Genomic DNA, 15,333 nt, shown 5'->3' with positions numbered 1-15,333 from the left:
ATAAACGTTAAAATTTGAACTTTAAATGTTTATAAAAAAAATTGTGCCTATGTATCAAAAACCGAAATATTCCAGTTTTCCTTAATTTTTATTTTGTTTTTCCCGGTGCTTATGATAACTAGGGCTCGGAAGTTGTAGGAGCTAAAAAAGGTAAAATATGCACGAAAAAATTGCAATATATGCATTAAAAATGTTAAATATGCAAAAATATTATTCTGAATTCCAAAAATTAAATACATCAGATGTTGTTTACAAATTAATCATATGCATATAAATTATTTATAACTAAAAAAAAAGTATAACTGGTTGGCATTTTGACATCTCATTGAGCTGAAAATAAAATTAATAATATTTTTTCAGTATTTTTTAAATTACGAAAAAAATACATGTTTTCTAATACCTGTTAAGTTATTGCATTGAACCACCAATATTTTCTAAGATTTTCTATTTCAAATGAACGACGATTATTCGATAGAAGATTTTTATATCGAGAAAACTATCTTTCAACGTCAGTTGAAGTCATCGGAGCATATTTATAAAATTGACTATGGCGATGACAATATATACCTTCGTTGGTCATTTTGAGTTTTATATTCAATATTAGTTGAAAATTTGAAATATACAGGTTAAGAAAGAAAAAAAATCAATTTTTTTAGCAAAATATGAAATATGCATAATATGTGTATAAAATCAATAAAATAGGCACTTTTTAGCTAAAATTGGCAAAATATGCAAAATAATGATAACTATTGGGAATTTTAAATTTTGACCTCTCGAATGCACTCTCTAGCGTATTTTTCTTTATAGAGTACAGACTACATCATAATAAAATGGTTTAGACCTTGAAGAAATTACTTATCGTCAAATCATTAACTATAAGTTATAGATAATGTTAGTTTACATACTATGAATAATATATATTAGGTAAGTAATTTAACAGTTAGTCTTTTCTTTATTATCTTTAATATTTTGTACGAGTATATGGCTATTAAAGTTATACATTCATGAATTTAAGAGTGTATGAGGATTGAGTTGATTTTTGTTTCATCAACCGTTGAAATGTTCATTTTTTTGATGCTTCTGGAAAAACTCCCCCAGACCATTTTTGTTTGGTCGCATAAGTATGAACCTGAAAATTGTAACAAACAAAAACGATATTTTTTGGTTAATCTGACTTATATTTTATTTTGCCTTTGGCCATTCTAGTACTGCATTATGAGGGTTGAATTCACTCATTGTTGACGTATTCAATTTAATGTAGAGCCTATATTTTATTGTGTTTGGAGATAATTGTGAACGGTCTGCAGTTTTAATAACATGGTAATAACTGATTAAGCGCTCAACATCCTCTCTGTGAGGTTTCATTGAAAATTACAACAACCAAAATTATTAAGCTAAAAATAAAAATTAAGTTAGGTAACTCTTACTACAAAATATTAGTCTTAATATACAGTCTTACATTGACTAAGCTTATATATTATTTGTTATGGTACATACTATTGAAACAGTTAATGATTCCCAACCAGCACAATTTATCAATATCTTGAGTAGACCAGTTGAAATAAACTTATCTTTAATCTGCGAATGTCCAGACGCGTCTTGATATGAAGTCACAAAATCAACTTAAGTGAAATCTGGACATATTAATGAATGGCATTCTTTTAGTTCCATTTCTGATACTGACATCTTTATAGACTGCAATGGTTTTAATTTAGACAAGTTGGTTGTGTCTAATCTTTTGAGCATATAATTTGTAATATGTTCAATAATATCATTATTCATTACGAGTAGCTGCAAAAAACCTATTATCTGTCACAAATTGATGGCTAATTTTTCTTGAATTTGAAACATAGTCAAACAGCTGGAACCATTGAACGCATCAGACAACATTCGAATAGTCAACCGCCTATCTTAACGCACAAGTGCCCGCACCCGCTGAACGTTGTTGTCAGTTCGAACTTCAACTGCCCTTCCACTTCGCGGCTCATCTTCGACGCTTTCACGACCATTTTTAAATTCTTTATGCCACCGGAATAACTGTTCACGACTCATGGCTTCATCACCGAACACTTTAACTATTTTATCAAATGTTTCCTTTGCAGATTCGCCGAGTTTAACACAAAATTTGATCGCGTACCGTTGCTCGATATTACGTCGTTCCATTTTCGTGACACGCACTACGTACACTAACTCAATTTTACTCTCAACGCCATGATATGCCTCTACAAGCATAATATCATCATTAGTGTGGTTGTTTTGAGCATTTATAATAAATATGTTATTTATGACATAATATTAAATCAATTTAAGTAGGTAAATGTATCATTTAAACGACTTATCTGTATTAATTATTGAATATTTTAATTGTAAGATATTTAGCAACTGGCGATTCCCTTTCAACCATTGGACACAGCTTTCGTGTTATTTAGCAAAATAACTGTAGGAATATGTGAAGTTATTATCAAGATAATGGGACCAATGTTTATGCCTGAACCTAATACAGCAATTTGCAAAACTTTGGCTCTCGGTTTTTATGAGAAATGGCAATTCCCAAATTGTATCGGTAGTGTTGATGGGAAACACGTTACTATCAAGTGCTCGGATAATAGTGGGTCTAGACATTTTTGTTACTTTAAAAAATGTTCAGTAGTGTTGATGACGATTAAGATTTGGAGTATAAATTTATTTGTATTGATATTGAAGGTTACGGACGATATTCTGATGGTAAGGTTAGAAGAGTCTGCATTCGGTAAACGTCTGGAAGCCTTTAAACGTTCCAAAAAGTACACCATTACCAGGTGAAATGGAAAATACGACAATGGTCCTCGTCGGAGATGATGATTTTGTTTTGAAAAGTTATTTATTGAAACCTTTTAAACGTTGATAATCAGGAAATTATATTAGACTTGATACATATAATTATAGACTGTGTAGAGCAAGGCGCGTTGTTGAGAATGCATTTGGTATCTTAACAAAAAAATGGCCAGTTAATAAAAGTGCAATTTAACTAAAAGAACAAACTAAAAAACTAATAATATTAACAACATGTATTTTATATAATTACTTACGCATAAAAATTTGTGATATTAATATCACAGAGGATTTAAACGAAGAAGAAATAACTCAAAGAGCTTTATATGAATTTGAAAATAATAACCGAAGAGGAACAAATGAATCCATACAAATTCGTTGAAAATTAGTAAATTTTTTAATTCGTAAATTTAGGACCGCAGTTGTGCACTGAACTTCTATATTATTATTATCATACACTGTTGCAGATGTATTATGCAGTCGTACACTTACCCTTCTTATGAAGTTATGTACTTACGAGTATATACTCGTATGCCTACTTATTTTCGATATTTTTTAAAATTATTAGTAAGTTCATACTTTAACTTTATTTAGTGTAAAATATCAAAAGTGATTCTTTCTGTTTATGCTTTACTGGCTGACAAAAGAGAATAAACTCACAAACAATTTTTTCATGCAGTTACATCGATTAATCCGAATGTTAACCCAAATACTGTCATGATCAATTATAAAAAAGCAGCAATGGATGCAGTGAAATGTGAATTTCTGAATGTGGTTATTTATGGTTGTTTTTTCACTTATCTCAGTGTGTATGGCGACATGTCCAAGAAATTGGTTTATCAAAAAAATATAAAGAAAGACTCAAAATTCACTCTGCATGTCCGCATGTTACTAGCTTTAGCTTTCTTACCTCAAGAAGACGTATTAAATCATTTGAAACTGTGATTGAGACAAATTATTTTTCAACCATTGAGGAGCTTTTAACACCACTTATTGATTATTTTTAATAATAATAATAAATTTATATCGTAGAGAACCAAAATTTAGTATTCCAATTAACTGTTTTTCTCTTGTGGAAACAGATTTGCCTCAAATAATTCAATGGAGGCCTGGCATAACTGCTTTTCGCCAATGTTGAATTCATCGATTCATCCATCTAATTTATTACTGCACTACAAAAAGAAGAACGTGTCAATCGATTGAAAGTTGAACAATTAGTTGCAGGAAATCAACCAGCCGCATATAAAAAAAAAAACAATGATCGATCAAAAAAACTTATAAATATATGCAGTGTTTATAATACTAGAAGTATAGAAGATTATTTACGATGGGTTGCACATAATTTTCAACTGCAAGTTTGATTTTATTATTAGGTAGGTACTATTATATTATATTTTTAATTAAAGACAACTTTGTTTAAGTTTATTTGTGAAAAATCAAAATTTTATTCGTTGTTTTTATCAGGTATAGCTACTATTTTTTAAATTATTGAAAACCTATTATTCCTATTATTTTAATTATTGACAACTTTGTTAGTTTATTAGTGGAAAATCAGAATTAAAAACATTACAAATCACGACACTACCAAACGTATACTATCAATTGTCGAGCGATCTATTGTCCACTATCAATTGTCATGGATCCATGGATTTCATTTAATGTTATTTGATATATTTGAGATACAAGTTAAGTTATACAAAACAAAATTGATCAATATTTTTAATTTAGATCAATAATATTTTACATACAATAATATGTACACTATGTCTATATACATTTCGAAGATGAAATTCGTTTACAAAATGTTCATAATCTCGTAATTTGAATAAAATTAGCAGTCTAGACTTTCAATACTTAATTGTGCATAAATAGTACACAATTTATAGCATTGTTGTTATTCGTAAAATAAAGTAAATATTACGATTTAAAAATTGAACCTTAACTTGATTTTAAACAATAAATCTTAATACAATATATAAACAAATTAATAATTTATAGAATACTAGCTCTCCGAGCATCATTCGGGGAAACCCCCCGTCTCCCCGCTATTCGCCGAAAGGGGATACTGATTTTGGAGACACAGTCGTTGAAATTTAAAAGTCTCATCCGTAGGTCGGCCAAACCTCTAAAGTCGGAGGATGTGATAAGTATTTTTGAAAAATCCTGGCGCTTTCGCGGTATCGCTTTAAAGGAGGGAACATTTAAAATTCAAATTTATGGTCGAGAAATGTGCGATTCAACTGGCTTGAGAGTTGATACTGCCCAGTCTTGTGCTTTTATAAATGTCGAAGCGAAAAAAGTGAATCTGAAAGTCGTATTTGAGTGTCTAGCAAGTGAGTCACAGTCACATCAAGTGAAAATCGATTAAGGTTCATTCTAGTCAATAAAGCCGCGTACACAATTATAGCATTTGCGCCTAACGTAACGCCGTATCATAATTGAGTTCTGTGTTACATGTTACGTAATTATTATTTGTGAGTAGGTTTTTGTGATGTTGTGATGCTGCTTTCTTGCGCAGTGTCCCGCCAGGCTTGGTGGTGTACCTTCACTTTACTGTGGTTCTTTGCAGTAGTAGTACGTTCTTCTAGTTTTAATTTTAATTTTTGAACAATAAATAATTTGCAAATTAGTGCTGCAGCATATATATATGTATTCATTTATCACTAAACAAAAACAACTAAAACAAAGAAGATGGTGGCAGACACAATTGTAGTTACGAAGAAACGAGGATCCTGAAAATAACTGTTAACTGATTTAAAATTTCGAGAAATTAGTTTAAAGTATAAACACTTTACGAAAATGCACTTACTTATTTTGAGTATTGATAAATATGATTGGTCCAAAAATTGCTAAACAGGATACTTTTTATGAGAAAATCAATAAGTATTCAAGAAAGGGCGGCATTAACATTACGCTTTTTAGTAACAGGTGATCCTTACTCTAGTTTGCAATATTTTTTTAAAACATCAAAAACAAACCAGAAGCCAAATAGTACCAGAAGTTTGTGAAGCTCTTGAGTAAGAGGTTTGGTGCCGAGGTCTCCGCAAACGTCTTCCAGAGGATGGTGGAGATGGAAGTCCGTGAACACAACGCTGTAACGTCTTCAAACGTGGCAGGTCCGGTTAGGTCCTAACCTAACCTAACCTAACCAGGTCCGCATCTGTTTTTTCCTCCTTCCTCCGGTATACTTATTTCTTTCCCTTCTATAGACTTCCTCTAATGCGGCTGTCCTTTCCTCGCATCTCTCGGCCCGTGACCTGCGAATTTTCCGTCTTATCCGCCTAATGAGCCGCCTCTGCGTATCGAGTCTCTCCGTGAACCACGAAGGAGCCCCAAACGCCCGCGCCCTCACGTACGGCATCGACTTCTTACACGCGCCACTAATTGCCGAGGTTAGGTTATCCGCTCTGGAATCGATATCTCCCTCCAGCCAGCTAGATTGACCGTCAAACAGTCTCTCTGCCAGCCTTTGACGAAATATGTCCCAGTCGGCTTTCTGGACATTGAACCTTTTACTCGTACTAGTCGTCGTCTCTTCCTCATCCCAATCATAGTCGAATAATATTAGCCGATGATCACTGGATATTGCGTCCTTGACCACCCTCTAACCTGATACTTTCACCGCGGCTTTTACCGACGCAAGCGTCAGATCAAGTATCGCGGATCCCATACTAGTATAGAAGGTAGGTGTTGAACCAACATTACAGCAGATCATGTCCCCGGCCATTATCATGTCGCCTACCGTTTCACTTTTCACGTCCGTATGTGTGTCATTCCATAGGGTAGACCTGGCGTTGACGTCACCCCCTATGATCCAGTCCGCACCGCCCAACTCACGGATCACTTTCTCCAGCCTTTCGACATGGAGTTCAGTTCTCTCAGAGAATTGGAAGTACGTGCTGCCCACATGGAGGCTCCGGTTCCCGCTTTGGATTTCCACTATTACCGTGTAAGTCCCGCTAAACTGCGCGATAAGTGTCGCCCCCAATAAAGGGTTCACCACCAACACTGCAGCCGCTGGTTTCTCTCCCGGTAAGTTGCCCGTTATGAGTCTTAGCGGAGGTTTGCCGAGACTAGCAAACGTTCCACTCTTCGTCACGTGGGGCTCCTGGATTAACACAACATCCAGACCTCTCTCCCTAACCTCGGACAGCAGATCATCTGTTGCCAGTTTCCCCCGTCACCTGTCCTACTCTCACACAGCCCATCTAAATTTCCGGGCTTCCCGCCGGAAATTTACCTCCCACGTTCGACACTTCGTGGTGTCTCCGAAGGCGTGGTCCCACGCCCAGCCACTGGAGGCGCAACAAGCACACCTCTGTTCTGCCGGACGCGCGGCACACTGCACAGCGTGATGGGGGTAGGACTGCGCGATTATTATTTTTCTGACAATAATCGAATATTAATAAAATGTTCGATTATAACCGATTAATCGAATAATCTGAGAGTATTACGATTATTAATCGAGATGAGGAATATTCGAATAGTAATTGACTATTCGAATTACCGATTAATCGATTAACCGAATAATCGTTGTATTATTTGCAATCGAATAACCATATTGATACTACACAATATATTTAGTGTTCTAATAATAGTAATATGAGTAATCAAATATATAGTCTGGTTTAAACGCTTTATTCATTAAAAACATAAAATAAACTAGTGGTACAAAAATTAACTGCCGTTTACCTTAAGGGTCAGTCTTAAACTTAAAGATATATACAAATAAAATAATATTTAAAACGCTGGTTTAGCTATATAGTCCTTATTCATCGTTAAAAAAATTAGCTGGCTGGCATGTTCGTTAGTTAACGATGATCTATGATCAGTTAATACACAGCCCCCTTTACTAAAAATACGTTCAGACGCAACGCTTGTAGCTTGAACGGTCATAACTTTTTTTGCTGAAATGAACATAATAGGGTAAGTTGTTTTGTTTATGTTCCACCAATCTAGTGTATCTTGTTCAACACCGATTTTTGGATTGTTAATGTATAAGTCCAATTCATTTTTTATTTTTTGGCTTAATGGAACTTCCTATAATGATACAATTAAAAAGTATTAATAATAAATTAAAGTAATTTATAGGTATTCACATTCTTACTTGAAAATTATCCATACTATTATTTTCAGGGGTACCAAAAATTACTGACAATCCGGTTTTTGTTTTTTTTTGCGATGCCAGTTGATTAGCAGTATTGTTGACGTAACTATTACTTTCGATACTCTCGTATGTTGTTTCACAAAATTCTCCGATGGTTTTCTTTAAAACAGATAATTCATCATACATAATATACTCGATTTTAAACCTAGGATCTAATACGGCACATATAATTAACAATGTGTTATTTTGATAACATTGATCTAGAATCCCAATAATAGTCGTGTACATGTGTTTAATTTGTTTTCCATTGATGTCCGTATCTCCACTTTCATTTTGTTCTGTTATTTTAGATAATTTTGATTTTAGCTTTGATTTTAACTGGTAGTATAGCAGAACCTGTGACATATGAATCGTCAGCTAAATTATCAGTTATTTCCCGGATTGGCTGTATAATACAACTTAGGTTTTTTAACATGATTATATCTGATTCTTGGAGAGATAAATTTCTATATACACCATTTTGATACGTCCGTAAAAACCTTGTGAGTCCAAGTTCTTGCTCAATAATAACCTTAATTAATTCCAACATCGACCACCAACGCGTTTTTGAGTAAGATGGAAATTTTTTTTTTGGTAAGCTAAATTTCTCTTGGACTATTCTTATTTCTCGAACAGCCTTCCAACTATGAGCAAATATATTGTGAATTGATTTGATTTTATGGATTACATCTTTTATCTCGTCCATATTAAAAATACGTGAAACTGCTGTGTTAAGAGCATGACCAAAACAAGCAACATGTGGTATATTTAAATTGCGTATAGCCTTTAGCATATTAGATCCATAATCAGTCACTACTGAACATATTTTCCAATCTGGTACCTCATAATCTAAAAACAACATTTGAACTACATCAGCTATATTCTCACCAGTATGGTCTTCTGAAAGTTCAATGCAACCTAAACAGGCTGAATTTAATTTAAAATTAGCATTGATGAAATGGCACGTGAGACTAATAAACGGTTGGTTTGAACTTAAAGTCCAGCAGTCTGTAGTGAAAGTAAAAAAATTGGCATTCTTAATTATATTTCCTATAATGTTACGTGTTTCACTGTACATAGACGGAATTCGCGATTCCTTTAGAGTTTTTCGGCCTGGTAGTTTGAAGCTAGGATTTAACGCATTTACAAATAGTTTGAATCCCTCCTTTTCCACTAAACTGTATGGCATCATATTTGTTGCAATGAAATAGGCAAGGGCATTATCAATTTTTATTTTTGCACTTTTATTCAGAGTAAATTGTGTCATTTTCATTTGCCTAGTACTAGTTGAAGTTGTCTTGTGAATCGTGGCAATTGAGGAGGTGTCAGTCTCAGTAGCAGTATGAGGCAGAGAAATACTTGAATCTGATTGACCTAGTTCTGGTAAATAATTTGAAGTAGAAGGTTGTGAGAGTAACGAATTTGTTTCCTCAATTTCAGACCTAATAAAAATATAATGAAATAGGTAAATGGATATTTAGACATTTTTATCTTTAATTTAAATTAACAAAATAAAATTTCTGAGCAAAGGGATCAATATTGATAATAATAAAAAAAAAATTAAATATTTATATAAATATTTTTTCATAAGAAAATCAGTCCTTCAAATTTTGATAATATTTTAGTAAACTAATGTATAAACGTTAATTGTATTTTTTTTTTAAACGTGATGACAAAAAATATGCATATGATACCTATAATACCATTTATCTTTCAAAATAGATAAAGACAGCGGGATTTTTAGAAATTATTTAAAGTTACAATGCATGTATAATGTATATAAGTACTCAATTATTTTTGTATATTCTTATCCAGTTTGAATAATAAACATAATATTTATTTTTATTTTCAATGATATAAATATTATTATTAATTGTAGATAATTACCTATAAATTATAATATATTTATAACAAATACCTACATAAACATTATAACAAGTAAAATGAATATTATTAATTGTAATTTTTTTTGAATCATAGTAGGTATAAAAAGTAATATTACCTATATAGGTATATTTTATTTTTAAGCTATTATTATATATTTTTATTATTGTAAAATATGAATGTATCAATTTTACATTTTGTTATTAGGCCATCTATTTTTATTTTTAATAATTGCATTTAAATAACTTCGAAACTAATCGTTCCAATTTTGATTTAGATATCTCGATATTTTCAAAAATATCATCTGCTTAACACTATATAAAAGTAGGCTGATTCTCATATGAATGAAAAAAATTTGCAATAATACAATTCACAACAGTAAACTTCTTACATGATTTAAAAATTGAAATATGGTTCTTTAATATAATAATTTATTAAACATTTTAAAAATAACAATTTACATAAATTCATTATTCGTAAAAAAATTATTGTGAGCATACTATACGAATCACCCAATATTATATGGTGTTTAGTGGTATTGTTATTACATATTTTAATGTAAGTCAGATTTTCATTAATTAATTTATATATTATGTGTTTGTTTTTAAGTTTAAAAATGTAAACGTTTTTGTGTAATATATATGTCGATTTTCGTTTCCTCTTTAAATAATAGCGATGGAAAAATATTAAATATAGTTTTGAAACTAATAATTTGGTTTTTAAATAACATGATTTTTGTGAAAAAAATGTATTATTATTTATTTTAATGTTTTGGATGGATTATTTATGGTAGCAATTAATATAGATAATATAGATAATAAATACCTAGTTATAGAATCAAATAACGTATTTTAATAAATTTTTAAATAATAAAATAGCAAAATATTATATTCTCATGTTAAAAGTACCTAGGTACTTTCGTAATTATCTTTTAGTCTAACAGTTGTTATTATTTTTAATATTCCAATGATGTTCTAACAAATACTATCAGACATTCTGTAAATTTGGTATCATTATTATTTATAATAGTTTTACGATTCCAACAATTTTTTAGAATTAATAGCACAGAATAATATCTAAGCATAATATTATACCATTTCACTAATCAACTAGGTACTGATGTTCAAATACTTCAAAACATATGCACTATTATATTCAACATATAAACAAAACATTTCAAACTGGTGTATTCAGCTTACGTCCATTATATCAATATTAAATTATTGATAATATTCCGATCATACAATTTTGCACCACATACATTAGTACCCCGCTTTCCCCTATAATACATGTACTTCTTCAGCCTTATAAAATAGGTACTTGCAGCAATGTTATAGGCTCGTAGCAATTTTATATAATAATAACTTTTTTAATATTTGATATATACATTATACATATAATAGACAGTATTTGCATTACTGCAGGATACAGCAGTGCAGTACACATTATAAAATAAATAAAATCCTTAAGCTTAGGGTGTTTAGGCATTCAGCTAATATTAACATTATTACTCACGTTGTAAGTTGAAACTTAATATTATTTTAATGCAACAAAAATTAGTATTGCTTAACCTTTAAATACAATTATTAAAAAGAAGTTCATACATTTCAAAAATGATATCGACATGGCACTAATTTCGGTAAAATTTAAAACTCTCTCAACAGTCGTGAACACGTGAAAAATAAGTACAATTTGTATGTACTTTAAATCACACTTATATTGAACTAATATTTTACTATCTCGAATCATGGACTATATTAGAGCTTATAAGTTTTTACTTACCCATCTTCGTCAATGGAAACATTGGAAACGTCTTGATCAAACGCACTTCCCAATAATTCCATTCGAATTCGATCAAGTTCAATATATTTTGTCTTGTGTTTTAATTTTAAATGATTCCACATGTTAGTTGTGCTTGATCCTGGATTTGCATATTTCTTTTTGCATATTAAGCATATTACTTTAAGTCCTGTATCGTCTTTGCTAAAAACTTGCCATACCTCACTCATATTTAATACTTTTTAGTTGGTAACTTGGTAGGTAGTAACTAATAATGAATAATGATTACTTATGAAATAAATAATTAATATTTAATTATACGAATTGTATATAAATAAATTTTTATATATAGATATAAGTAGTAAATTTTAAATAGTAGGTATAAGTTAGTATATAAAAGTACTTACTTTCGTTGTTCTGTATATATTAGTAGGTATTATTATTAAATTCCGCGTGTGCTGAATGCTGATAGAGAATGGAGATGAATTAGCTATCAAATAGTGTTTAACGTCCGACGATTGTGCAAACAATAAGTCAATAAAAAATATTACAAGTAAACGATAAAATATAAATCGCCATTAATAAATCATCATCAGTTTATTTATAAAATCTCATTGTTACATTGCCCATTTCCCATTGGTAGACCCACTAGACCCTCGGAAACATGCAAGATTTTCTTATCTAGAATCTATTTATACTCGGCAGTCGAATAAAAATAATATTTATTGTGTCTATTTTTGACACAATAAAAACTAAAAACTTGGTTATTCGATTATTCGATTATTCGAATAACCGAATATTAATCGAATAATCGATAAATCGGTTATTCGATTATTTATTATTCTTTAAAAATAATCGATTAATCGAATAATCGATTAAAATATTCGATTAATTAAAAAAATCACACAGCCCTAGATGGGGGCCCGAGCAGCGCCCGCAAACCACCGACGGCGCCTTGCAGAGCGATCCAACATGTCCGTAACGTTGACACCTGTGGCATCTCCGCACATCTATGCTGGGGCTCACCCGACACCGCAACAGCCCAACGAACACTACCGTGCCCACAAGCGCGCCAGCGACCTCCGGAGTAACCTCGAACTCGACGTCACGTCCCCTTCTCGTTATCCTCGCTCTCCGCGGAATAAGGGAAACGCCCCGGTTCCACCCCGCCGGCAGATTCACAGAATCTTCATTCTGCTCCTCCATCAACGCGGCGACCCCGTTATCGTCGACCTCGATCCCGACCCCGTGTATTTTTATACGAGGATTTCTCACCTGCTGGACGTAAGTCCAACGAAGTTTTTTGGAGAAGTTTCCTCGTCTCCTCATTCTCCGGCTCTATATACAATTTGTCCCGTCCTACCTTCTTTATTCGCTTAAATTTCGGCGAGCATTTCTTTTTCTTTTTCGGAGTTTCCTCCACAGAGTTTCCAACAAAAACGAAAGGAGACTCTCCCGTCTTCCTCTCTACCAACTGTCCTGTCTGTCTTTTACCATTTCCTTCCTTATCTGCATTTCCATATAGTTCCCACGAGATGGGGACGATCTATTTAGTCCATTATGTCACTGCGCCCCTCTGACATAATAAGGAATTCATACCCCCGCCCTTCCCAGGGGGGGGATCCCTATAGACACGGTATTTTTACCTCCTTCGTGCCAACCTATTCTCATAGCTAAGTACCTGAGCTTAGGAGGTGTCTGGAACATCCAATTAAGGATGCTCCTCGCCCTTGTGCGTCCGCAAGGCAGATCCGATGTAGGACCCCTCGGTTGTCCGTCATATTAAATGACGGGCCGAGCGCGTCTGATCCAGCTAACCAAAGCCAGATCCGCTTGCTACCCCTACTAATAGTTAAATTAACAGGGGTAGCCCCCCCTAGAGACTTTTGAGACCCTAGGCGGTTCTCTGACTTTCCGTTACACGATCAAGTCACCCGAGGATCATTTAAGTTCCCTGGTGTTTTTCTCTGAAGAGGTTATCTGAGTTGCAAGTTTCCTCCTCGAGTCGGGGGCAGTGTCAGCTGCCGGACCGAACCTGGTTCAGCTGATAAAGGCCACTTCCAGTTCATGAGTTTCGGAGAGCAGGCTCCCCATTACTCCCCAAGGTCCACAAATTAATGTGAACCCCGTCTAGCGCCCTTAAGGCCCGTCTATCCTACTTGATAGCCGTTTTTCAGAGTCCAGGTTTTAAATTCCAGACTCCGCCTCGTCATCGAAATTTCAATGCGATTTAATCCATCGGTGGGGCCCTATTTATTATAGGAGATGGGTTTCTTGGGTCGGCACTGAGTTCGGTTTCAATTCCGACCTCTCCGACCCCGGAACCGAGCGCAACGAATGACAAGGCACAGCGAGACCAAGGGTCAGTCGTGTCTGAAACCAGGGTGCGTGACCCCTCGATGCACCACCGCTACTCACCGAGAGCATCGGACCGAGGTCCAATTATTCCAAGTGAGCGCGTAGTGGTACAGCAAAAAGGCCTAAAGAGAAAGACCCGACGAAACCGCCAGGAGCGATTCCGCCGGGTCAGTCCCCTCTGCGCAGAGTATAAACCGCACATCCCCCACCACGCCGGAAGCGGCGACGGATGCGTACCGACACAGCCCTAACGTCTGCGTTCCGAAGTCAGCACCGCGCGCTGGAGCCGCCCACAGCAGCTCAGACGCGCGGATTCGGTTTATCTTCGAGTATTTGCTATAATCGTTCTGAGTTATCTCCTACTCGGCGGGGCGACCGGTCGGCTGACACCGGGCCGAGCGCCCCGCCGTAATCGAGACAAGCATATAATAAATTTATAGTTTACCGTCAGAAGCCACCTGCTTCGGACGCATCGCCCAAACCGCGTACGCAGCGAAAGCTACACGATCCTAAGACGCCGCCCGTCATCGACCCCGCCACTAACCGCTAGCACGACACACCAACCGCCCGAACCTTGCAATGTTCGGACGGCAGCGCGAACGCACCATCGACCCGCATCGTACCCGCGGCGTTACCACGGGGCCAAGACGGGCCACGACCGACGCGACTGTCGTCGGACCGAACCCCGGAGAACCCGGAGCACGGACCGAGACAGCCGCGTCTCGGATCTTATCTATCGATAATCTGGCGGATGTTCTGGGAGGACCCTGAATAATCCGAAGTCTATAGCGGACACGGTACCTAAACCGTCACGCTGGCGACCCGGTCTGTAGCGGACACGGAACCTAACCGTCACGCTGGCGATCCCCGGCTGTGGTTTCGCTAGATATTAAAGACCGTTTCTTGTCTAAGTTTTATATACGAGAACCATTACTAAGCTGTGGATGTCTTCATAAATGTCATTAACTAATCGAACCCCCTAATACTAATTGTAGAGCTTCTCTCATATTTTCTTCACCGAAAGTCCTTAAGGTAACCCCATCTTTGTAATCCTAACAAGTAACAATGACTGTTGACTGTAAAAGATTGAAAATATAGTGTCTAGTCACATATTTCATCAAACATTGACAAATTCATGTACGTATATAATTCGTACTTAATTGAACTATTAGATACATTAGCATACATACACGTTTATTATAAAATACAAAATTTACTATAATGTTTGTGAGAACATAATTTGGGTGATCACTGTCTGACCGAACCCCTTCACACAGTGCCCTTAAAGGCTAACGTACAATATAAATTTAAATCATCAAATACACATAAATTTAAGTAGTAAAATATAGTTAAAT

At 34.7% G+C, this 15,333-nt stretch overlaps 1 protein-coding gene across 1 annotated transcript; it reads right to left on the bottom strand.

Annotated features, from left to right (window-relative positions):
* Window positions 1-8,264: 8,264 nt before the first annotated feature.
* LOC111035091 (zinc finger BED domain-containing protein 1-like) lies at window positions 8,265-11,850 on the bottom strand. The gene is made up of 2 exons (XM_022316602.1): window positions 11,624-11,850; window positions 8,265-9,399 (listed from the first exon to the last, which is right to left on the bottom strand). Exons 1-2 carry the CDS (start codon window positions 11,848-11,850, stop codon window positions 8,265-8,267), a joined length of 1,362 nt encoding a protein of 453 aa, XP_022172294.1.
* Between the last annotated feature and the right edge of the window lie 3,483 nt (window positions 11,851-15,333).

Source organism: Myzus persicae, unplaced genomic scaffold (assembly GCF_001856785.1).
Source record: "Myzus persicae strain clone G006 unplaced genomic scaffold, MPER_G0061.0, whole genome shotgun sequence".
NCBI lineage: Eukaryota > Metazoa > Arthropoda > Insecta > Hemiptera > Aphididae > Myzus > Myzus persicae.
The sequence above is the reverse complement of the archived record's forward strand: the minus strand, read 5'-3'. Positions and strand labels throughout refer to the sequence as shown.

What these genes read in the sequence shown, in the direction of transcription:
- LOC111035091 (XM_022316602.1), bottom strand. Translation starts at nt 11,850, where the DNA reads ATGAGTGAGGTATGGCAAGTTTTTAGCAAAGACGATACAGGACTTAAA. An exon ending in GTTTCCATTGACGAAGATGG is followed by an intron (nt 9,400 to 11,623) that starts GTAAGTAAAAAC and finishes TATTTTTATTAG; the next exon opens with GTCTGAAATTGAGGAAACAA.